Source organism: Pseudorca crassidens, chromosome 10, assembly GCF_039906515.1.
Source record: "Pseudorca crassidens isolate mPseCra1 chromosome 10, mPseCra1.hap1, whole genome shotgun sequence".
Taxonomy (NCBI): domain Eukaryota; kingdom Metazoa; phylum Chordata; class Mammalia; order Artiodactyla; family Delphinidae; genus Pseudorca; species Pseudorca crassidens.
The window spans coordinates 36,903,075-36,927,500 of NC_090305.1; the positions used below are offsets into that span (position 1 = coordinate 36,903,075).

General features: G+C 44.6%; 1 protein-coding gene across 3 annotated transcripts in view; it reads right to left on the reverse strand.

Moving 5' to 3' along the window:
- The window catches only part of ZFAND3 (zinc finger AN1-type containing 3), a 323,831-nt gene that overhangs the window by 7,898 nt on the left and 291,507 nt on the right, over positions 1 to 24,426 (reverse strand). For all 3 annotated transcript variants that reach the window (XM_067753108.1, XM_067753107.1, XM_067753109.1), the window contains one exon: positions 18,825 to 18,992. In XM_067753108.1, the coding sequence (XP_067609209.1) occupies positions 18,825 to 18,992 (168 nt within the window). The remainder of the gene's footprint in view (positions 1 to 18,824; positions 18,993 to 24,426) is intronic.

The window sequence follows — 24,426 nt, forward strand, 5'->3', positions numbered from 1 at the left end:
AAAACTCAGGACAGCTAACTGACCTCACAGCTCATTTGTAAGTACATGTTAGGAACAGCAGGTGGGTACAGGAAAGCCTGTTGGAAAGCATTAACCATTTATACTCCCACCAGCAGCAATCCCTGGATTACACCATGTCCGCTGACCCAATCAATGCCCAAGGCAGAATTTGTAGCACAGAAATGCATTAAAGGAGCTTAATGCATTTTCTCTCATCAGGCCCATGGTACAGGCAAAGCAGCCACAGGTGTTTCGGGAATGGAACGCGTCTGTTTTACATTCTCCTCCCTCCCTGACTTTGCATGGAGGCGGGAAAAGCAATCACACTCCAAGAAAAAGAACTGGATCGTGGCTCACTGAGTTAGCTCACGCAGTGCTCGGCTGGGCTGGGGGAGAGAATGGGTGGATGGACAGAGTCAGCGGCCCAAGGAGCTGGAACCAAAGCCACAGTGAACCACCAAGCAGGCATCAGTCTCTTTTCCAAGGGGAAGGAGAACATGCAATTTAGAAGAGCCCAGTGTACTCAACAATTCAGTAAAAACCACAGAACAATACCAAGACAGCTCTAAAACAGAAGCAATCATTTTTTCCCCCAAATCAATTAAAACGTCAGTTAGATACAAGCTAAACACTACAACAAAAAGCACTGTGACAGAAGGCAAAGATACACAAGCCCACGCAAAGAGCACTCGCGAAGGCCCTGGGAGCGGCCGGTGGTGAAGGCGAGCCGCGCCGTCACGGCCCAGCTTAATGAAGCTCCCGACACGGTGTGTGCACACGTCAGTTCCCAAGTATAGAAAAATCCACCATTCTTGGTGTCCTTTATTGCCGTCTCTTCAGACTGCTTCATTCTTGCAAAAACTCTGACCTCCTTCCTTTCGTCCGTGGGGAATGTTCGCCCTCTCCCAGGAACATCTCCTTCTACCATCCGACGTCCAGAGAACAAGTCTTCCACCCTTCATTCCTGCCTCCACCCAGGAAAAGCCTACCCTATTTTTACCACAGGGTGTATGTGGCAGGTAGGGGTGGGCCGGGCCTGGGGTCCAGGTGCCCGCACCAGGAAGGAAACTGTGCCCTCAGCTTTGACCTGAGAACCCTCCCCCAGCAAGCTCTGTAACCCCTCGGTGCACGAGGAGAAGGGGGCTGGCTGCAGGCTCACGTTGTGCTAGGCTGTTTTACCTAGAGATGAACATATATTTTAAAACTGAGAGAAAATGGCTCAAGGCAGCTTCTGCCACAGGAATAATGACTTGCTCTTTCAAACATTTCCTTTCAGTAGCTGAAAGCAGGCAGCCAGCGTCAGCCTCTTAGGAGCTGGGGCACTTTTTAGCATCCAAAAGCCCTAGAAGGTGCTTGCATTCCTGGCCTCCTCTTGCCTCTGCCCACCCCCACCTCTCTGGGGCCTCAGGAGAATAGTGAGGTACAAGCAGGAAACTTCTTTTTTGGGGGCGACCTTATCCTCCTCTCCGCAGGCTCCTGATTTGTTGGCCTTCTCTTTCAGTATTTCCTTGTCCTGTAAAAGATTATCCTCTCAGAGAGGTCTCCTAGAAAACCAACTCCAAAGCTGCAGTGGAGGCAAAAAAAGGGCCAAACCCATCCTACCCAAGAGCGGCCAAGGGCAAAGCTTGGGCCCACGGGGGCAACTTAGTTAAAGCCAGGCTCCTCACACACGGCTCAGCAGAGAACTGTGGCCTGTTTCGCCACCCCTGAAGGCTACACTGGCAAGAGCCAGTTCATCCAAGTCCAGAATGGCCAAGTGGCAATGCCGTCGGGGGACACCAGACTGCAGATGCCATGCGTCTCTCTAGAACAACACCTGGAAAAGAGAGGAATACTCACCCCATTTTTCTCTGCTGGCCTTTCAACAATCCACATTCTGGGGTCACAGGGGAGGACAGAGATGACAGACCGGCATTGGGAGAAACCTCTGGCTTAGTCCCACCCCTGCTGCTACGGCATGTCCCTTAGGGCAACCTCAAGTTCTCTTTCTGGATAATTCAGTGAGGATCTTGTGCTCTGGAGCCCAAGTACTGGATTCGTGTTCCAGCTGCACTGCTTTGACAGTTGTGTGCTGCTAGTAAGCCATTTAGCCTTTCAGACCTTCAGGTGTGTCTCCTATTAACGGGGTTGTTACGGGCACTAAAGACTAGAGCAGCTGAAGCCTCGACTCAAGGAAGGTTGGCTGTTACCAGGATAGCTCTTCCAGCTGTTGTTGCCCCTTGCACCTTACACAGTACAACTCACTCAGCTGGTTTCAAGGCTGGGTGCCCCCTCCTCCCCTGCTCCTTCCTCCTACTCACATGGCTTTCTTTCTGCTACACAACATTTTACACAAAGAAAATTTCTTTACACAAAGAAAATCCGCCTTCCAATGCAGGGGATGCAGGTTCAATCCCTGGTGGGGAAACTAAGATCCCACATGCTGTGGGGCAACTAAGCCCGTGCGCTGCAACTACTTAGCTCACGCGCCTCAAGGAGCCCACGTGCCATAAACTACAGAACCCATGCACCCTGGAGCGTGCGGCCACAGCTCGAGAGAGAAAACCCACAAGCCACAACTAGAGAGATGCCCATGCGCCACAACGAAAGATCCTGCATGCCACAACTAAGACCTGACACAGCCAAAGAAAGAGAGAGGAGGGAGGGAGGGAAAGAAGAAAGTAAATTTTTAAATATATATAAAAAATAAAAGAACATTTACTGCTGGTAACTGTGCCCTCGCCCCCTTTCCTGGAGAGGACCACCACCACACAGTTCACTTCCAACCACCTGGGTGAACAGGGTACAGCAAACGCAATGTAAAGATGATTACTGTCTGGCTTTGGCTTTGGATGTATTTTTTTAAATTTTTTTGCAGTAGCAAGTTTACTTTCCTAATTATGCTTTTCTATTGCTGTTATTAATATGAGCCTATATTTGCTGAGCTCACTCTGAGAGGCAACCCAGAAATGTCCAAGATGGCATTAGATGCTTTCTTGGAATTAAAACTTTGCTGTAACTCATGATCACAAATGTGCCAAGTACAGATAATGAAGAACTGAACGTAAACACACAGGTTCCCACTGACATTCGTTTCCTCTTCTACCCTAGTATTTTGGTCAATTACTCCAGATTCCAAGGAAAATTAATCCTGGGGTAGCAGTTCAGTTCAAGGGAAGAGCAATTTAATTGATGCAAGAGAATTAACACAAAGCTGGCCCTGTAATCTGTGTGTCTGGAACTTTCCCCCTCCTGGTCAATCTGTAACCGAGGTGCACAGCTCTGAAGAACACATGTCATCATAGGTATTAATCACAAGGATGCACAGACTCCATCACGTGCTGACTCGGAGCTTCTGTCTCACTGGACAGCAACAGCCTGTTGCTGCACAGCGGGCGTCCTCACGACGATCCAGGGAGGAAGAGGCCCGCTCCTGAGCTCCCTGAGGAGCAAATGGGCTGTCACTAGTTAAGCCTCCTTGACCCACAGCAAATGTCTTCAACGGCCACAGCCACCGCCTGCCACCTCCCACTCTACGGCGTAAGAACAACCCATCTCCTGCATTACAAGCAGTGTCTTGACCAATACCTAACAGAAAATTTGGCTAGAGAAAATCATCTGACACCTGCATGAACACTTCCCCCCGCTCCCCCGCAGCCCCGGAGCACTCTTCTGGAGGACTCATTGGAATAACTACAGCAGGCCTGGCTGGCTGCTGCGGAAGAGAGCCACTGGGGGAGGTCCCCACAGGCCAGGGTCACCTGTCTCCCAGGTATCCACCAGGAACTGTACACTTTACATGTACAGCAGTTGGTGAGGTACCCAAAGCAAAGAGGGGCACTTCTTGTCGTCCCCTCTGTCCAACCATGTCCCAGGCACTGGGGTAGAAAATAAACTAGACAGTTCGGTGGCCCAAACTCTCAACTCCACAGGGGACAACAGAGAAAGAGAACACCTTTCAAATCACAGGAGGGAATAAGCAGCGGCCCCTCCCAAGCTCACACTACCCCATGAGTCAATGCCCGGATTCTCCACCACCACCACACCTCAACTTCTGCTCTCTTCCCTTTTCTTTTTTGTGCCTCAGTAACTATGGTTGCCTTAACTCCTGATCTGACAGCAGAGGGTAGTTTCTGGACTGCAGGCTCAAGGGCGGGTCAAGTTTGGTGATGTTGAGTACCCACACCAAGCAGCCTCTATATGCTGCTGCCCTCACCTCTATGCTAAGCCTGCAGTAAATGCCTTCATTCCCTACTGGGTTCTGCCTAACTCCGAACAGGGATGGGAATAACATCTTAACAAATAAGGAGACGTGGAAAGGTGAGAAATTTCCTAGACAAGCCAGCTGATCCAATTACTTTAGGCACTTCTCCAATAAATTATAGGGCGGACTCACTTACCCTTTTCAGTTTGTGGCCTCTGAACTCTGCTCCAATATCTCACGGTCAGTCTTGACCACCCACATCTGCAGCGTGACAGCTCCTCTCCCACCAGCTAGGAGAGCACCAGCTCTCAGCACTTCCTCCCTGCCTCACCAGCACTTGTTTCTTTTCAGTCTCTGGGTCTCATGCCCTTCGTGGGTCCCTCCCAGGGACCCAGCCGCCTGGCAGGGTGACTTGGAGTCTCAGAGGCTGAACAGTTCTAGCAACACCAGGCACTGTGTGAGAGCCAACAACCCTCCACCACTGTGCCTGGGGCTCTGGCTAGTGGGCGGCCTTCTCCATATCTGCCTTCCAGAAGACAGCAGCACCCCGCCCCCCAAATGCAAGTCCTCTTTTGGTAACGCTGGCTACAAAGTCAACCAACACTGCAGAGCTGTGCTGCTATCTGCCACAGTCTTATTCAGGCTCATTTCCGACAACAAAGCAGCAAAACTTGAAGCGGCAAGGCTTTTCCTGGAGTCTGCATCTTCAGGGGCCAAGAGGTGAGGAGTAAGGACTATCATGTGATCTTGTCAGAACCTCAGTCTGCTTAGCTAAAAGCACTTTCCAGAAGCAAAAACAAACTTCACTGATATTGATCTCTTCAGAGGAAAGGTCCTATAGAAATCTCACCTAATAAATAAAGGATTCAAGCTCCAGTGTTGGGCTGTCAGTCCAGGAAGGGAAAGAAGCTATCAGACTCAAGGAGTCAAGAGTATTTATTGGTCATCTGTGCACTGTTTACAGAGCTCTATTCTAGGGGCTGGGTGGAGGAGAAGGGGAAAAAAGAAGTCACTAGTTCCCGGCTTTTAAGACAGCTGGAGACGCACAGAGAAGAAAATGCTGAAGGACACAAGAAGCAAAGCAAGAAATCAACTGCAAATAAAATCAATACAATCCAGCTATGTGTAATAAATCGGGGGCACTGAGGAGAGGTCAACTGCATAAGGTATCCTGGAGGAGGTAAGTTTTCAAGGAAAATGAGGACATGAATTCGCACTCAGGAGAAAATGGAACAAACACGTCAATGAGAATTAAGTGCCACTGTGTCTCTCATTATCCAGGCGCAGTGGGGGACAAAAAAGGGGCAATGCCATGGACCCTGTCCTCCAGAAGCATCACATCTAGATGGAGCAACAAGTGTCACATGGAACAGTGGTTCCCAGACAGGAGGTCGCATAAATTGTTACCAATGAATGTTTCCTTGAGATGGGGAAGTGCTCAAGGAACTGCTAAGAACTATACAGCTGAAAATAGAGACAACTCATGCTGCAGTCATACCCTCACTGTTCAGGGCACCCCATGGGCCAGTGTGGGAACATGAAAAAGTGGTGAGATTCTGGCAGCTCAACGGACCTGGGTTCAAGTGCTCCCTAATATTTCTGAGTTACTTAACTTCAAAGCTTGAGTTTCACCTCTGTAAAAAGGGAGTACCATCTGTCCAACCATGCTTTTGTAAGAGTCAAATGATATAACACAGTTGCAGGCATCCAGCACATAGCTGGTGCTCAATAAAGCTGTTCTTCAAAGATTATTGTTTTTGTTTCTTATGAATGTATTTTATTTATTTATTTTTTGGCTGCGTTGGGTCTTCATTGCTGCGCGCAGGCTTTCTCTACTTGCGGTGAGCGGGGGCTACTCTTCGTTGCAGTGTGCGGGCTTCTCTTTGCAGTGGCTTCTGTTGTTGCGGAGCACAGGCTCTAGGCGCGTGGGCTTCAGTAGTTGCAGCACGTGGGCTCAGTAGTTGTGGCTTGCGGGCTCTAGAGTGCAGGCTCAGTAGTTGTGGCACATGGGCTTAGTTGCTCTGAGGCACGTGGGATCTTCCCAGACCAGGGCTCAAACCCTTGTCCCCTGCAGTGGCAGGTGGATTCTTAACCATTGCGCCACCAGAGAAGCCCTAAAGCTGTTCTTCCTTCACCCAGAGGATCACAACTGCAGTGGTACAGGGTTCATCCATTCACTCATTCAGGCAACACTGCACACCAGGTACTATATAGCAGGGCAGAGAGCTACTAAAGAACACAATATGGTCCCTGTCCTCCAGTGCTTATGGTCTGGGAGGAAGTACAGACATGCAGTCAATTTCAGTGTGTTCTGAGAACTACAGCAACAGAGGCCAACCATGGACTCCACAGAAGACTTTTGAGCAGTCCCACAAGGAGATCAGCAGGTGAAAGGTTTTATTAAAAAGACTCTCATATTTTGTGACGGCCTCTGATGAGGAAAACTATGGAGACAAGCACTGAGCCCAGTCTGGCATTCCTGTACCCCACCCTGCCCTTGATGTCCCCACACTATTCTTCAGTCCCCGTGAATGAACTTGCTACTGGAAGGGACTGGGGTGCTGGAAAGCCAAAGCCACTGTGTTCAAATATCTGAAGAGAAGCCTTGCAGGAGAGGAAGATGATTTGTGACAGGTCTCTCCAGAGGGCAGAGTGAGGAGGAATGAGGACATGTCATGTACGGAGGCTGGTTTTAGTTCAACGGAGGAAGCACCTAGTCAGTCTAAGCTGCCTGCAACAAGACAGGCCTCACTCCCTCCAGGCTGGAGATGTACATGGTGGCTGGATTACCTGCCAGGGCAGGGCAATGCTGATGTAGTTTCTGCAGCATTAGTTCAGGGAGTTGGACTGGCGCCAGATGGATAACTTCTAAGTCCCTTAAGTGCTTGGACTCTGTGTCAGAGAGTGATAGGTTTGCTAGGCAGGAGTGAGAGACTGGTGTGGTTATACACAGTAGGTCTGTGACCTGTAGTTTCTGTGAGCCCCAAAGAGCCCATCTTATTCATGTGCAAGATGAATCACCAGTTTTATTTAGGCAAATACACCCATCCCCAAAGTTGAGTATTTAATTAAACCAAAAGCATATCAAATAATTTTAATCAGACCAAGCAAGCAATGCTGCTCTTATAACATACCTGTCTCGCCTGATATTTCCCCCTCTACCAATAAAAATTCAAGGCAGATAAAAGTATGTAAAAATAAATAATGCTAAGGTTTTCTCTCCAAACCTTATTCCTTAAGTCAATTATTCCATTGGGAAACCCTCAGGTTGTACATGTACGCCAGCATCAAGAATTTCCATGGAGGGCTTCCCTGGTGGCGCAGATTGGGAGTCTGCCTGCCAATGCAGGGGACACGGGTTCGAGGCCTGGTCCGGGAAGATCCCATATGCCGCGGAACAACTAAGCCTGTGCGTCACAACTACTGAGCCTGCGCGTCTAAAGCCCGTGATCCACACCAGGAGAGGCCACGACAATGAGAAGCCTGCGCACCGCGATGAAGAGTGGCCCCCGCTCACCGCAACTAGAGAAAGCCCTCGCACAGAAACGAAGACCCAACACAGCCATAAATAAATAAATAAAATAATTTTTTTTTAAAAAAAGAAGAATTTCCATGGAGACTGGGCCAGACATTCTCCCATTCACCTGCTTAGGCCTGCCTTCAAACACTACCACAAAAGGACGTTCCCCTAAAGAAAACCAGCAGGCTCACCAGAACACCACATTTCATTGACTTCTAATTTTTTCTTGTATGTTATTACAAGAAATAATAACAGATGGGGTACCTACTATAGGCCACATAACTCTAACAGGGGCAGTGGGAAGCTACAGAACAACACATGGTCCTGCTCTCTGAGTATTTTAGAATCTAGCAGGAGAGAGGAGACCAGTGGAGGAAGGCATGTGTTAAAACACTCAGAAGATGTAAATCTCTGATTGAAAGAGAATGGAGTTGCCTAGATCTGACATAAAACCTCTGACGTGCATGACCTCATTGGAAATTTCTAGTAACTATTTTGTCTTAAATTACCTTTACATTTCCTATGAAGAAATGAGCTATTAAGTGTATAGGCAGTGTATCAAACTTTGGGGTATATTAGAATTGCCTGAGCAACTGCATTTTTGCTTTCCAAAGACGCATCCCCACCTACTCAGGGACTCTGAAGTGCTGGTCTGAGGCCCGCACTTTTTAAGAAGTTCTACTCAAGGGCTTCCCTGGTGGCGCAGTGGTTGAGAGTCCGCCTGCCGATGCAGGGGACACGGGTTCGTGCCCCGGTCCGGGAAGATCCCACATGTTGCGGAGCGGCTGGGCCCGTGAGCCATGGCCGCTGAGCCTGTGCGTCTGGAGCCTGTGCTCCGCAACGGGAGAGGCCACAACAGTGAGAGGCCCGCGTACCTCAAAAAAAAAAAAAGTTCTACTCAAGAGGGAGTCACATAAGAATATAGTATGATGACAGAGAGTGTTTACTAGCAGATATCTGCATACAATGTACTAAACACAAATTAGTTTTAACTACACACATAAAAGGCACAAGAAAGGACATTTCTTTAGCAACACCTTTGTGAACAATTTGATATCAATTCTGAAAGAAATAATATTTTAACCCTGTTATTTTGAGTAAATACTATTTTTACCACAACTGGTCTAATTTGGTGACATTTTGCTGTGAAGAGTCCATATAAGAGTCCCAAGTCCTGAACAAGGTTCTGGAGGCTGAACTAAGAGGAGGTTAAGAGAGTCAGGTGTATTAATCTGGAGGAAAGACCAAGAAATCTTCTGGGTACTTCAGAGGAGATAAGAACAGAAGTCCCCCAGGGATGGCCAAGAATATGTGACAAGAAGCTGTAGTCAGTGGGGGCTGAAAGCTATGCTGAAGGGAGGGAGAGTGGGCTCTGCTGTGAGCAGTTATGTTGGTCAGAAACTCCTCAGCAGTCCTTGAGTTTCAGATCAAAGCCTGCGTGAAATAACAACATTTAGCACACAGGTGTGATACGAGGCTAGTGGCAACTTTTCTGGCCTTAGTTTCCTCGTTTACAACAAGCAAACAAAAAAATGGGGGAGGGGGCGTTGGACTAAATGACTGCTAAGGCTTCCTCTCATCTTGGTGGTACGTGATTCTATTACCCATCTACCCACGATTTTTTTGTGATTTTGTATTGCAGTAATAAAAGCATTTAATTCAAACAAAGCATTTCTCAGTGTGGTTTGCTTTCATTATCTCAAGTGAGAATAACCCAGAATGGCATCTTGGGTTATAAATCTGTTACGATTTTGGTTTTGAAAAAAGAGGAGTGCCCTCAGGTCACAGGCTTTCCCCACTATGGCTGGACAGACACGTTAGGACTCTGAACAAAGGGCATGTGTTTCAACTGTAAGCATGGGACAGGAGAAGTCTTTAAAACACGCCTTTGTTCACCTTTTTTAGGTCACATCGTAGCTCACCATGAGTTGTATCAGCTGTTTTGGGAGAATGTATTTGAACATTTCCTATGTTTTCCTACAATGTATTCCACAGGTAACAACTATTGAATTTTGTCAGGATGGAGAACAGCTATGCAAAATCTACAGCTAAATCAGACATAAATGGTAAAAAACTGAATGCTTTCTATGTAAGATCAAAGAAAAGGCAAGGAAGTTCATTCTCAACACGTCTATTCAACATCATGCGACAGGTCCTAGCCAGTGCAATAACACAAGAAACAGAAGTAACAGGCATACAGATTGGAAAGGGGTAAAACTGCCCTCATTTGCAGATGGCATGATCATGGATACAGAAAACCCTAAGGGAATCTAGTGAATTTAGTAAGGTTGCTAAATTTATCTTTAGTGAGATAAATTTACTTTTTATCTTTAGTAAGATAAAAGATCATATACAAAAACCGGCTGCACTTCAAAGTGGCAGCAAAGAACAATCTGAAAATAAAATTTTTAAATTCTATTTACAGTAGCATCAAAAAACTAAAATAGTTATGAATAAATTTAACAAAGAATGGAAACTGAAAAATATAAAACACTGCTATGAAATTAAAGAAGACTTAAATAAGAGGAGAGACATATCATACTCATAGACATTACTCATAGACATTCCAACTCATAGGTTGGAATATTGTTAAAATGGCAATTCTGTAAATCTTTTTAAAATGGGCAAGATATCTGAAGTATAAACAGACTCTTCAGAAAAGAAGATATATGAGTGGCCAAAAGGCATATGAAAAAGATGCTTAACGTCACTGGTCATTAGAGAAATGAGTTAACATACGACAGTGAGATGGCACCACACAACCACTAGAATAGCTAAAGTTAAGAAGAATGACAATATTAAGTGTTGGCCAATCATGGAGAAATTGGAACCCTAATACACTGCTGATGGGATTTTCTTAGAAAATGACCATTCAACCTGGCAATTCTACCTCTATGTATTTACCCAAGAAGGTACAACATATGTCCATACAAAGACTTCTGCATGAATATTTATAGTAGCTCTACTCGTAATATCCCCAAACTGGCAACAACCCAAACGTATGTCAAATGGTAAATGGATAAACAAATGTGATTATCCATACAATGAAATAATACTCAACATTAAAGAGGAATGAACTACTGATATGTAACAACATGGACGAATCTCAAAAACAACATACTATGTGGACACACAAGACTGTATATATATACTGTTTGAATCCACTGATGCTAAAATTCTAGAAAAGGCAAAATTATACCAACAGAGGCAGATCAGTGGTTGCCTGGGGCTAGGGTAGGAGAGTGTAGTGACTGACTGAAAATGAGACACGTGGGAACTTTTTGGGGTAATGGAAATATTCTAAAATTTGAATTTGGTAAGGGCTGTACAACTTAAAGTTACTAAAACTCACTGAACTATATGAAACAGGTGAATTTTATGGTATGTAAATTATATATCAAAAAATCCAAAAAACACACACATATAACACACACCTTGCTAGGCAAAGAACTAACTAAAATTATCTACTCTTAGAATTTAAAAAATTCATTTCCTTTTACAATAAGCCATTTTTTTCTCTCCATAAAGAAATATCCTAAAACAGGGTAATCTATCCAAGTAGTTTTTGTTGGTGGTGGTGGTTTTTTTTTTTCTTTTTTTTTTTTTTTGTGGCACGCGGACCTCTCACTGTTGTGTCCTCTCCCGTTGCAGAGCACAGGCTCCAGACGCACAGGCTCAGCGGCCATGGCTCACGGGCCCAGCCGCTCTGCAACATGTGGGATCTTCCCGGACCGGGGCACGAACCCGTGTCCCCTGCATCGGCAGGCGGACTCTCAACCACTGCGCCACCAGGGAAGCCCTATCCAAATAGTTTTGATTAAATTATTATTGTGTTGTTATTGCTAAGACTAGACTATAGAAATAGTTGCAAATTTGCTATCCAGATGGAAAATATTCACTTCATGGGACAAGGGTCTGCTGGTTTGCCTGTCGGTAGGGTATGAGTGGGGAAGTGACACAGGCATCAGTAAATGTGCTCTGCACATTTTGTATTTTAAAAGCTTGGTCTTTGATGCTCCTTTGCTGGGGAGGGGAGCTCTTAATGTTTCTAATATCTCTCTACAGCCTTGTTAAAGGACATATGGTAGCTTGGCTCTCTGGGACGTGGTAAACTAATGGGCCAAATATGTGGAGCTAGTGTTCAGTAAAGGTTTGATTTGTTTTGCTCTAACACCTCAACTTGCAATTTAGAGGAGCAGCAGAGGGACTAATCTGTTTGGTTTTAGACCAGAACTCTTACACATTAAAGATTAAATGGGGACTACAAATAAGCATACTCTTGTTTAGGTGAAAGTACAGTGAGAGTGAAAGGAAGAGAGTAGCAAAGGGAGAAAATTTTCTCAATTTGCCTCAAGACTTTCAATTACTCTTAGCTCTCATATATACAGTAACGCCCATCAAAGGTTTTCTGTTGCTGCTGTTGTTTTTGTTTTTGTTTTTGCTTTTGGGAGGGTGGGCAGGCACCTCCTTCTCTTGAGCCGTAAGGTAACATAACACCCAGCTGCTGTCTCAGAAGTGCTGGAAAACCTTTAGCCTTTCACTGCCAGACTCAGCATAAAACAACAGGAGCTCCTAAAGGGCTGGGATCTTGGTCACCACACTCTATACAACACACTGCAGAGCATGGACTCGATACTCAACGGCAGTAATGATAACACCTAACTGACCAAACCAATTTGTTCATGATAAAGGATCTCAGGTGTTTCCATGGATACTAGGGTTTTCTGACAGATCCAGGCTAGAACTCTGTACACAGAATAAGGCCTTTTATAAGAAAATATAGCCTCGCTTTCTTTGAGACATAGGACAGAATGCCAAATGTCCCTGACAGTTTTAAATCACACTTGGAAGAGAGTTAAAATAAAGGCCTAGATGTGGGCTTATTTGTGGTGGTTTCTGATGCTGGTGGAATGGACCAGCCTGGTAGTTTCACGTCACCTACATGCTTCATAATCACCACAGCTCCTCGCCCCACACTCGACCTCAGAATATCACTATCTGTTCACCACTCAGTCAGTCCCCTGTAGTGGACGGGGACGGCTGTGACACGTGCACATTTCTTTCCACTTTGTGAATCAGTTCACACTCTCCCTAGATCATTCCTCTAAGAAGATTCAACAGCCTCCCGGGCTTTCCTGTGTGCTTAATTTTTTAAAAAAAAAGTCAAATTAGATCGTGTTGACCACATTCAAACCACTGATAGCTTTTCACTGCAAACCAATGTCCAAACCCTACAGCCTGGAATCTGGAATCCCTTCCCTCCTTTTCTAGCAGTCTCTCCTCACTCAACCACAAGGCTCCATCGGGCTGCACAGAGGTCACCTGCAGAACACCAGCTTGGTCCAAGCATCCTGTCTTTCTGCACTTCTAAGTCCCACCCTTCCTTTAATGCCCATATTGTGGAAGCCTGTCCAGAATCTTCCAGTTGGAATTAATCTCTCCCTCCCCATATTCCTATAACATATGGCTTGTACCTTGATTAAAACTCTTACGGTAGGCTGCCCTGGATGCCACTTATTTCATGCATGTGCCTGCCTTCCACTCAGGACCAGCAAATTCCTACTCTGAATGCCTATTTAAATCAGCTTAGGGATCTTGGAAAAGTGGCTGATTCCAGGACTAAGCAAGTACAAGATGCATCCAGAACACATCATGTTAGGCCACAGAATAAGAAAATGCTTTTTAAAAAACGGGAGGCAGGGACTTCCCTGGTGGCACAGTGGTTAAGAATCCACCTGCCAATGCAGAGGACACGGGTTCGATCCCTGGCCCAGGAAGATCCCTCATGCCGTGGAGCAGCTAGGCCCATGTGCCACAACTGCTGAGGCCCGCCTGCCTAGGGCCTGTGTTCCACAACATGAGAAGCCATTGCAGTGAGAAGCCCACGCACCGCAATGAGGAGTGGTTCCCGCTCCCTGCAACTGGAGAGGGCCCGCGCACAGCAACGAAGACCCAATGCAGCCAAAGTTAATTAATTAATTTTTAAAATAAACAAAAACAGGAGGTATGTCACAAAAATACAGAATTCAGCTTGAAGGAATTTCCACCGGCCAAATCTGAGACAATTTGAGCAACAAAATAATTAAGTACAGTAATGAATTATAAACCACTGAAAAATACAAGAGCCCAGAGTCCAAACCAGTAAGAGATAAATAAATGGGGGAGGAGAATGCTCCGTGCAAATGGTAAATGCAGGAGAAGGACTGGAGTTAGCAAAGCATCATTTTGCAACCATCATAGTAAAGACTGGTTCAGGCAAGAATCATCAATGGATGCTAAATCTAGGAGACCTTTTTGATGATGATCAGGACATTTATATAGTCAAAGTGTTTCCCACAGATTGCTTACTAGTTGCAAGGGCAAAAATACTATTTTTAGAGACATCAGGCAACACCTAGACTGGGTGAATGAAGCAAAATTAACATCAATAATGAGATGCAGATAAACATCCGTGCCTCCCAATGAAGAACCCTGAGGGGGACACAACATCACCCACATAGCATTCTGGCTGGGAATACATAACCTGAATCTAATCATGAAGAAACATCAGACAACCTCCAAACAAGGAGTGCTCTATTTAAAAAAGTGGGGGGTTGGGAAGGGTAAGCAGAGGAGGGTGGAGAAATGCAGCCTTCAAAATGTCAATATCATTAAAAACAAAGAAAGGCAATGAAAATGTTCCAGCTTAAGAGTCTAAAAGAGACATGACAACTAAATTCAACACTTGATCATGGACTGGATTCTGTACTAAAGGGAGGAAAATGCTTTTATGAAGTATATTATTGGATCAACTAGCAAACCTAGAATATGGACAAGAGATCTGATGGAAGTATTTAACAGTATCAGTTTACTGAAGCTGATAACTGCTGCGGTTATATAAAATAACTATTCTCAGGAAATATTCATTGACGTTTATAGGGATAAAGGGTCACAATGTTTGCAACTTACTTTCAAATGGTCCAGGACAAACTTTTAATTTCCAAAATGTAAAAAAAAACAATACCCAGAAACCATTTCTGATTTAATTGTTAAGTGTGAGGCCCAGACATTCTATATTTTAGAGGCTTCCCAGACTGAGAAGCTCCTAGAACAGTGGTTCTCAAAACATGGTCCTCAGACCAGCAGCATCAGTTATTACCTGGGAACCTGTTAAAAAGGCCCACTGAGTCAGAAGCTCTGGGGGTGGGCCCAGCAGACTGTGTTTTAACAGCCCTCTGTGCAATTCTGATGCCCACTTAAGTCTGAAATCACTGACCTAAACTATGAGCTCCTATATTCTGTATTCTACCTCCTATATTCCCTACAAAACCTAGCAAAATGCTTTATGAAAAATCACATCTCAATAAATGCTAGCTGACTTCAGCTTGACAGTGAATGAAAAGGCAGAAAGGACCACTGAGGCACTTTAAGTCGACAAACTAAAGGTCCCAGCTAAAGCATCACTCTGAGTTTCTAAAGGGAATATAAAATTTATTTTGAAAGCAGTAAACGAAGTCAGATTACTCAAGAGGTTAGTAAAAGCACTGTTGTCCCAAAAGGGAGCATATCATCTTACAGTGTAAGTCACTGTCAACTGAAAACATGCCATAACTTTTGCAAGCTCTTAGACTGGTATTTAAAAATTAATTCTGTGGTTCTGGGAAGCAATGCATAGCGATTAAAAAGCCATGCGGTATGCATCATGCAAGATCTGATTAGAAAACACAGTATCCACGTGGCTGTGCTGTGGCCCAGACTGGATGAGGATGGCCAGATTTCAGAACACCCTCCAGGTGGCCTTTGGAGAGACAAGACCCCTGTAAAGACAACAAGCTGATCAATTTGCCTACTGAGTAGAAAATGAAACAAATAAATCCATGTTTATGCAATTGTTTTCCATCTTGAGAAGTTAAACTGCTGAAGATACACTAGGATGCAGGGTATCACCCCAGCCTCACCACATGCTTTTACTGATTGGCACCCAGAAAGATTTCACAGGAAAAGGGTGTCACTATGGTATTGTTGATTTAAAGGTTATCTAGTCACAGCGAGGCAGAGGAGAATTCATCTTCAAAACTCACCTCCTTATTGAAAGCCCATGGAGTGTCTTGGCAATTAACAATTCCTATCACCTCTAGCTGTTCCCTATGTGAGAAGGCTCAGAACTCGCCTTACAAATTGCTCTTTTGAAGATCAAAGGGGAGCTGAATGTGTCTGTGTGCTCTCGATGAGACTGTGATTTAATGGAATTTTTAGAGAAGGCTTGCTGGCAGTGTTTGGATGACAGCCCCAGGCGGAGGATTCAGGGGAGCTTGGCCACTCTTCCCTTTGGAGCGGCTTCCCTGTCTTTAATTGGCACCTCATTAGAAATTAATGAAAATGACATCCTCTGTTCTTCCTGCTCTAGGCATCGAATGCTACAAAAAGGCCCATCACAATTCATAACACATTCAATTTATATAGCAACGGCTCTTAAGCATTATTTATGAGATGTGAATTTCTTGTCAGCAGTTAATAACCTGTACAGAGTGGAAGGGGAATGGAAAAAAAGATTGTGAATACATATAAAAAAAAAGATTTTCTGCAGTGGAGAAGTGTTCTGTTTGAGTTCAAACCGCCCTCCTGAATCTTCACTTTCAGTAGTAAATTACTGTGTTTCCCGTCTTCCAAAACCTTTCAGGGCAGTTAAACGTCTCCCTAGCACTCCATGCAGCCTCAAGGAAATAACTGTACAACTCACCTTTTCCTAGAGATCCAAGCAGACAGGCAGGAGGAACACAAGAGATATTTGTCAGGGACAGTCCCAGAGGTGTGTGTTCCCATTACTGTCCTTCATCTTTTAAAATGTGGCAGCTGACTCAGTCATTTTTCTGGGCACATAAGTATAATGCTCTCAGTGGGCCCAATTGAACTCCCAGCTCTCTCTAGGAAGGCTACATCTGGAGGGACTGCAGACAGCTCAGGGCTCTCTTCTCCAGCAGAAAAATCAAATCTCTCTATAAGACGACCCTCAGAATTGGGCATAAGCCAAGGGACCACGTGTTAGATCATTTAAAGAGAATGCACGTCTATGGCAAACCCAGTAGGCACTTACTTAGAAACCCAGCCTCCTGCCTGAGAGGTGAAGAGCACAGCAGAGTAATCTGCACTTACCAGAGTCAGTCAAGTTGGCTTCACTTTAGGAGCACATGAAGTCATCCAACATATATTTCTAGATATTTTCAGCTTGGTGCTTAAGACCTTAGGAAATAGGTGGCTTGCATCAAAGCTGAAGGGTAAACTGGGAGACTTGGTTACCACACCTCTGGATCTCTCAGCACTAAACTGTGAATTCTCACTGCTTGCCTGACAAGGAGAGGAGGTTATTAGCCACTGCCAGAGGCGAGACAGCACACTTGATGGATCAACTGCTTGATCCACTAGGGCAAATCCTGTGTAATACCCAGAATTCAGTTACTTTCAAGAAGGAAACAAGAATGTAAGGTACAGGAAAATCCCACGATTCTAATTTAGGAATCACCAAAGGCCTGTGTTACAAAAGCAACAGGCAAACGGTCAGGGAAGCTACACAACACTGGTAACAGACTGAACTGCTGAAGCCCCCAGGGGTCCACGTGAAGACCAAAGCAATAATTTGCAGACCACAAAAGATCAGACAAACCACTAAGGGCAAAGCTGGTTAGCCATGAGACCCCAAAGTTTCCTTGGGTAACCACAGTATTCCTTCACTACCTCATTAAGAATTTTACATTACCTGGGAGGGTTGATCAAGACACAGCCTAAGAAAAAGGTTCTGGGCTCACCTGGACCACATCACATTGCAGGAACAAAAGTGAGGTTTGAAAATTCTGCTGACAGCCTCTGCACCCACGTCTTATCCTACCTCTCTCCTTACACTTTCACACAAGCATTTAATAGGATAAATAAACGCCAGGTTAAAGACTAAAAACTTGTCCAGTGATACCTGGACTCCACATGCTAGTCACCATTTCTGCAGTTGAATATAAATATATTTCTGATACTGCTGAGTACCACACACCAGACTGTGTAACAAACAGATTTCTACTCATGACAGGAAAGGAGTTCCAACTCAGTTTCCATGAGAGGCTGGAACTCCCTCCTGTCCTTCTCATTTCCAACAGGGCAGATAACTCAGGGACAGGAGCAGCGACGGCTATCTCTTCAGAAGATGAAGAGCTTTGAGCAGCTGTAACTTTCTAACTGCTGGGAGAACCACCCAGTCCTGACTACCAGCATCAGTACTTACAGGATATCTATGGCCATCCCAGAGGTAAAAGGAAGCTTCTAAAAGCTCACTTCTAAGAACAAAGGATACAGGACTCTCAGAGGCTAGAGCCAATGTGCCTGATGACAGCTCTGTCCCAAAGAACAATTTCACAATATTATGCTCTAAAGTCAAGAAATAAAAACAGGGACAGGAAAACTGTAAGTCAGCCTAAATAATGCAGCTACACAATTTTGCTTCCATGTGACACGATGTATATGGTCAAAGGGAGAGGAAGGATTGTTCTAAGTTTTGTTCCACTGTGGGCAGGCATAAAGTTTTTAAAAAGTACATCCCACCAAAAATTCCAAGAGTTGGTATTACACTGGATAATACAGAAGGAAAAGGTTACTTTAAAGCTATTTCAAGGGGTTAACTGACAATGAATTATGGTTCAAAGAAAATAATTTTCTAATCAAACTTTAATTTAAAAGGGATATGGGGGAGAAATCTTCCATTTATTATATATAGTAAGAAGCTCATTCAAAATTAATCTAATATCTGAATTTTATGGCACATATCTCAGAATTTCACTGGTTTGGTTAACTTCTAAATAAGTCATCAATGAGAAGGAACCACAGTAATATGCAGTGGAGAGAAGCTGAGAGCAGTAAGCAGTGACAATGCAACTCTAATGAAATATGTGTAAGAATAGTTGGGGAGGTTTTTGCCTTTTCTGTATGTGTGAGAGGAAATAAAGGGTGTTTAGAAATAAGAATCCTCTACTCTGATTTCCCAAGCTCCAAAGCTATAGCTCGAAGGGAGGTACTCGGGAGAAGAATGAAGGAGCTCAGCCTCTCAGGGCGCCAAGGACACAGCCTCCACCATGCTGTGTCCTCCACTGGGGGGACGCTTACCGCAGCGGCACGATCCCAGTTCCTGCTGCACCAGCTCCAGTTTGGTTTGGCACTGGAAGCACCGACGTCGGCTTTTCTGTTTAGATCGGCTGGTTTCCTCGGGTCGTTCAGTATTCTCCAGTAGTCGTGGCCGTTTCACTGGCGAAGCCTCATTCTCAGACTGTGAATCTGAGCAAAACAACACATTTAGGGGTCAGGGTTAGCGCTTGGCCTGGCAAGCGCAACTGATTAATGTACAGCCGAGGCATTCTTCTGACCAGGCTACTGCCCTTTTCCAGGAACTGGATCAGTATGAGCAAGAGCCAGTTCTTCTAGCTGGCCTGGTTTACGTCACAAATTGTGACAAGCATGCACCTTTACAGCTGACTTCTAACAAGCCAGGCCCAAGCTAGGAGAGGAGGGTGGGTGGCTCAACAAACGTCCGTTCTGTGCTGTCTTTAAAAAACATCCATCTCTACAAGGAGACCATTCGAGCTGGAAATGGGATCCTCTCTTTGTGCCCCTTCTTTGGGTCCTAGCTGTTTACTGCTTGTATTGGTTATTTATCTCTTCTTGGATCTTTGTCCTTAAGTAGACTGTACTTCGCCAGAGAAGGGACTGTGTCTACTATTTCTGTATGTCACCATGCTTAGCACAATTCTATACCTGAAGTCAGTGTTTCATGGGTGATCCATGATCTTTTCTAGTAAAAAGACATTTCTAAGGGCTTCCCTGGTGGCGCAGTGGTTGAGAGTCCGCCTGCCAATGCAGGGGACACGGGTTTGTGCCCCAGTCCAGGAAGATCCCACATGCCGCGGAGCGGCTGGGCCCGTGAGCCATGGCCGCTAAGCCTGCACATCCGGAGCCTGTGCTCCGCAACGGGAGAGGCCACAACAGTGAGAGGCCCGTGTACCACAAAAAAAAAAAAGACATTTCTATTCCTATGCACAACTAAACGCACAAGAATCAGGTTCTAATACTGAAAATGATTCCAACTTTATTCAGAGTGAACAAGTGTCCTTGCTTGTTCACAGATAAGCTGTCCCATGGCCTCCAGAGTGGGGTGGTACAGAGGCAGCACTTGGCACTGCAACCCTAGGGCTGGTGCCAAATTAGCAGGTGAAGGGAGATGTAGTGTGCAACAAGTGTTTTGTATAATCTTAAAAAAGTAAAATGCAATAAAGTTCATGTCACAGGCAGACTGTAAATAACTCTTGCTTTCAAAAAAAAAAAAAAAAAAACAAAGAAAAGAAAAGAGCCAGCACGTGGGGGGCTCTGTATTCTTGGAATTACTGCCACTACATACTGACGATGCACCTCTCGCCAAGGTTCCAAAGTGATTTGTGCTAAAACACCTCTGGAAGAGAGTCTCCTAATACAGTAGCTTCTTACTGGTCTCCCTGCCCTTCCCCTTGTCCTACAGTCTATTCTCCACACAGCAGCCAAGCGACCCTGTTAAAAATCAAGTTAGAATCACTTCACAATCCTGCTCAAAATCCTCTAATAGCTCCCTTTCTTGGATGAAAAGTTCAGATACTTCCTATGACCCTCAGAAAGGCCCTGCCTTTCTTATGTGCCCTCCTCCCATCTCTCTCCCCTCATCCCCTGCTACTCTCTCCCTCTGCTCCACCCACACTAGCCTCCTGATTGTCTCCTAACTCAGGGCCTTTGCACCTTCTGGTCCCTTTGTCTGGAACACTCTTCACCCAGATCTACAGGGAATCCCCTCTTTTAAGTCTTTTAAGCTACATTTTCAATGAGGTCTTCTTCCCTGAAAACCCTATCTAGACCACTCTTGCCCCTTCAGCAGCACTTCCCTTCCTCCCTTTTCCTGCCTTTTATTCCTCCCCAGCACTTATCTTTTGACATTATCCTCCAGGAGAATGTAAACTCCTGGAGGGCAGGAAGTTTCACCAGCTTTGTTCACTAATGTGCCCTCTATGCCTACAACTCAGTATTTCTTACATGAATAAATCTTCTCCTAAGGCAGTCCTGATTTTCTATTTACTGTGTCTCTAGTGAGAAGCGGTAGACCGTTGGCAGTTTTTCTTTCTTTTTTTTTGGCCGCACTGCGAAGCATGGAAGATCTTAGTTCCCCGACCAGGGATTGAACGGAACCACGCCCCCTGCAGTGGAAGCACGGAGTCTCAACCACTGGACCACCAGGGAAGTCCGGCTGTATTTCAAGGAAGGCTGTCTGTATCCCCTTCCCAGCCTCCCTCTGCGTGGAGAAGATGCTGCATTTCGCCCGAGCACTCACTGGCCCTGACAGTGACAATGGTAACAGTTTGCTCACAGCCCTCTGGCCCACCGCACCTTGCACTGACTTTCAGAAGGTACGCACCATTCTTAGCAATTGTAAACTTCATTTTTCATTTCATTTAGTTCTTGCAGCCTCCATGACATTTTCCCCCAATACAAACCAACTAAACAAGGCCTTTGATGAAAACAATTGAAAGCAAGTTCAGCCTATTTCCCAGCTCTGCTGAGCAAAGCTGTCCAAACCTAGTCAGTGTGATGACTGAGGCAGCCAGACACACCAGGCCCCTCCCCTTCCCCTATAAGAGCAACAAGCAACAATCTAAATGTAAATCATTACAAGGCAGGAAGACAAAAGAAATTCACCTAGTATGGGCCACACTGTTCTCCGGGGGGGTCCTTTTTTACAAACCAGAAAGGGCACTATTTGTATTAATAACCCTATTTCGACATTTTTTTTTTCCATTGGGTAATGAGAAGAGAAAATTCTAGAGTAAAAACCGAAACAAAAAAATGGTGTTTGTTCTGAGACAAGGTCCTAAATCTGGAGCATCCACATAAGAAATTATCCCCCAACCCTGGGGGGTGAGGTGGGGAGAGGAGAGAGATTAGGGTTCACACAAGAAGGTGGCTGAAGGCTTTGCATTATTAAATTGTTAAAATCCAGAGGGTCTTGACACGAGGCCAGCACACCTCAAATATAAAAGAGGACCACTCGGACCCTCTTTTATTTGCACTGCGACCTCATAGAACTGAGCTTGTGTCTGGAAATGCAATGTTCACATTCAAAGCTGCTTCCCAAGTGAATCTGCTCCAAACTGTCAAATGTGCTGTCTACCTACATAGCACCTATTTCCATTTCTAAAGCAAGCCTCTGCTACATGAAGACAATTTACTTTCAGTATGTCCATGTTATCCATTGCTAACTATTTTCAAACAAGCAAGAGAGTGATATGCAAAGACAATATTTTTTAACATATGATCCTAAGACTGAGAAACAGAATTCATATTGATATAATCATCACTGGTCATCACCAAACAACCCAGCTGATGGAACGCCCCAAAATTAGGAGGCCTGTCCAGGCCTGATCTCTTTTCTTCTAATGCTCCACCTTGTCTGACCAATGAGCACTCAATAATAATAAAACTAAGGAATAGGTCTGCATGGTCTCATCCTGAAATTTTCCTTTATCCATTCCACACTATATATAAAGACAACTGCATTATTTGTTCTGGAAGGCAGGAGGCATGGGATGTTCCTGAAACAGTGGGTCCTTAGGGAGGTCTCTGATGCTGCCAACAGCTTCTGGCGGCACTGCACTGGCCATCCTAAAGGAACACCACTCAGCCCTAGTCAGTCCTCTGAGAGTCAATGTCTCAGCATCTGTGCAAGTCCAAAACCTAAGGCATCCATGTATAGAAAGCCTGAGCCATGAGAAGCAGTCCTCAACGAGTCTGAACCAAGACAGGTGAAATGTTTACCAGAATGTATTATTTTTCAGAATCAAGGAACTGCTCCTAGCCATTAAGAGATTCGTAACTTTAGCATTCTGGAATACGCCCACTTATCCTTCACTCAGTCAATGGTCTATTAAGTGGAAAGGAATCCTTGTGCCCTCTAATGCTCTCTACCACAAGGAGGGAGGGGAAAAAACTCCCTAAACTGTTTACCACCTTCCACATGCTGCCATCCAGTTATGTGTTATCTGTAACTTCTTGGCGAAGCAAACCATTCCTTGGCATTTCCTCACAAGTCAACTTAGTATTTTAATTATAAGCTGATGAAATAAATAGCTGTCTACAGGATCATCATCATGTCTGAATAAGAAATTTACATCTCCTCTGCTAATTACTTAATGAAACCTGTGCCATGTGGGGAGTTGCCTAAATAAGAGAAACAGATGTCCAGGACAGGGATTTTAATTACATAATAATGAACTAAATAATTCAACTGTTCAATTACAAATTTAATGGCAATTTTAAAAGGACCACCAGAAGGAAAAGATCCAATTATGGTCAACACTAAAGGAACCTTCATCTACTGTCCGTATTTGAATAAATTAAAGTTTGATTATTTACTTTTTGCTCACAGATAGTAAATAGGTCTTGTTACCCTGAAGCATTTTCAACTCCTCAACAATGATGGAAAACACCTACCAATCTACTTGCATAATCTGAACTTCGTTAGTAAGGGTTTAATGCAGAGAGAAAGATGAACAGAAATAGCTCACATGCAGCTTTAACTGTCAGAAGAAACGCATCCTTGCAAGGAGCATGCTCATTAGCAGCAGGAGTGTAGCGGCAAGCTAGAAACTGTTCCCACCCCAGGAGTTAGGAGTGACTTCTAATTAAAGTCCTTCATAAAGGGCCAACAAAGCACCTTTTTCCAGTATGCTTTTTCTTGAGAACATAATCTAGTCTGTATGTACCCACACAAGAGCTGCCCACATGCCTATGCCAGGCTCACAGTTCTTGATATTCAACCAGTCCCCCTCTTCCTCTGCCTACGTTTAACGGCCTGAGGAAGATACCGCATCAGACCTTCTAGTCAAAGGAAAGTCTGATCAAGAATCATAATGGGATTAAATGAGAAAGGAAAATCTTAAGAGAAAGTATTTTATCTCTCAGTTTCCTAGATTTAAAGTAACCATTGCTTTATTTGTGACAGAGAAATAAGTACAGTGATTTTTAAAATATATAATCCTCTGAAGAGAGAAAGTCTTCTAATTGTACTTTCCTAGCCAATAGCAGAGAAGTAGTGGTAAGACTTTCAATTTAGGAACACAGTTTAACTGGAAAACTTGACTGGAGACAACAACAGACCTACTTCTTTTAAAATTCTGTTTTATCTCTGACAGAAATTCACATTTGTTCCTTACTGTCACTGTTCTTGTCTTTATAACTCATGTTCTCTCCTGAAAATTTCCAAATAAATTGTGTCAGCCCTGTCAAGAGTTGAATCCCAATCTCTCTGAATCTCCAGCGCTGTGCAGCTGGCAGCCCGCACACAACTGAGACTGCTAACCATGACCATGTCCCTCTGACACCTCAGGCAGGCTCCTGACCCTCTGCACAAGCCAACACTCATGGTTTTGAACAGGAGAGTTGAAATAGCAAAGTGGCAACAAAGAGAAGGAAGCTTCTTCTATTCACTTCACCCATACCTTCCCTCACTTCTAAGAAAGATGAATCTGTTTAATCTCAGGTTTTATGACAGCTTTTGAGGTACTCAATCAGTTTTTTAAGAACCTATCACAGTCTCTTGACAGACTGACATTTATGATCCCAACCGTCTGTGCAAACATCAGTAAGAGCAATAATTAATGAACCCTCACACACCACTGCGGTCTCTCCTTCGACCATT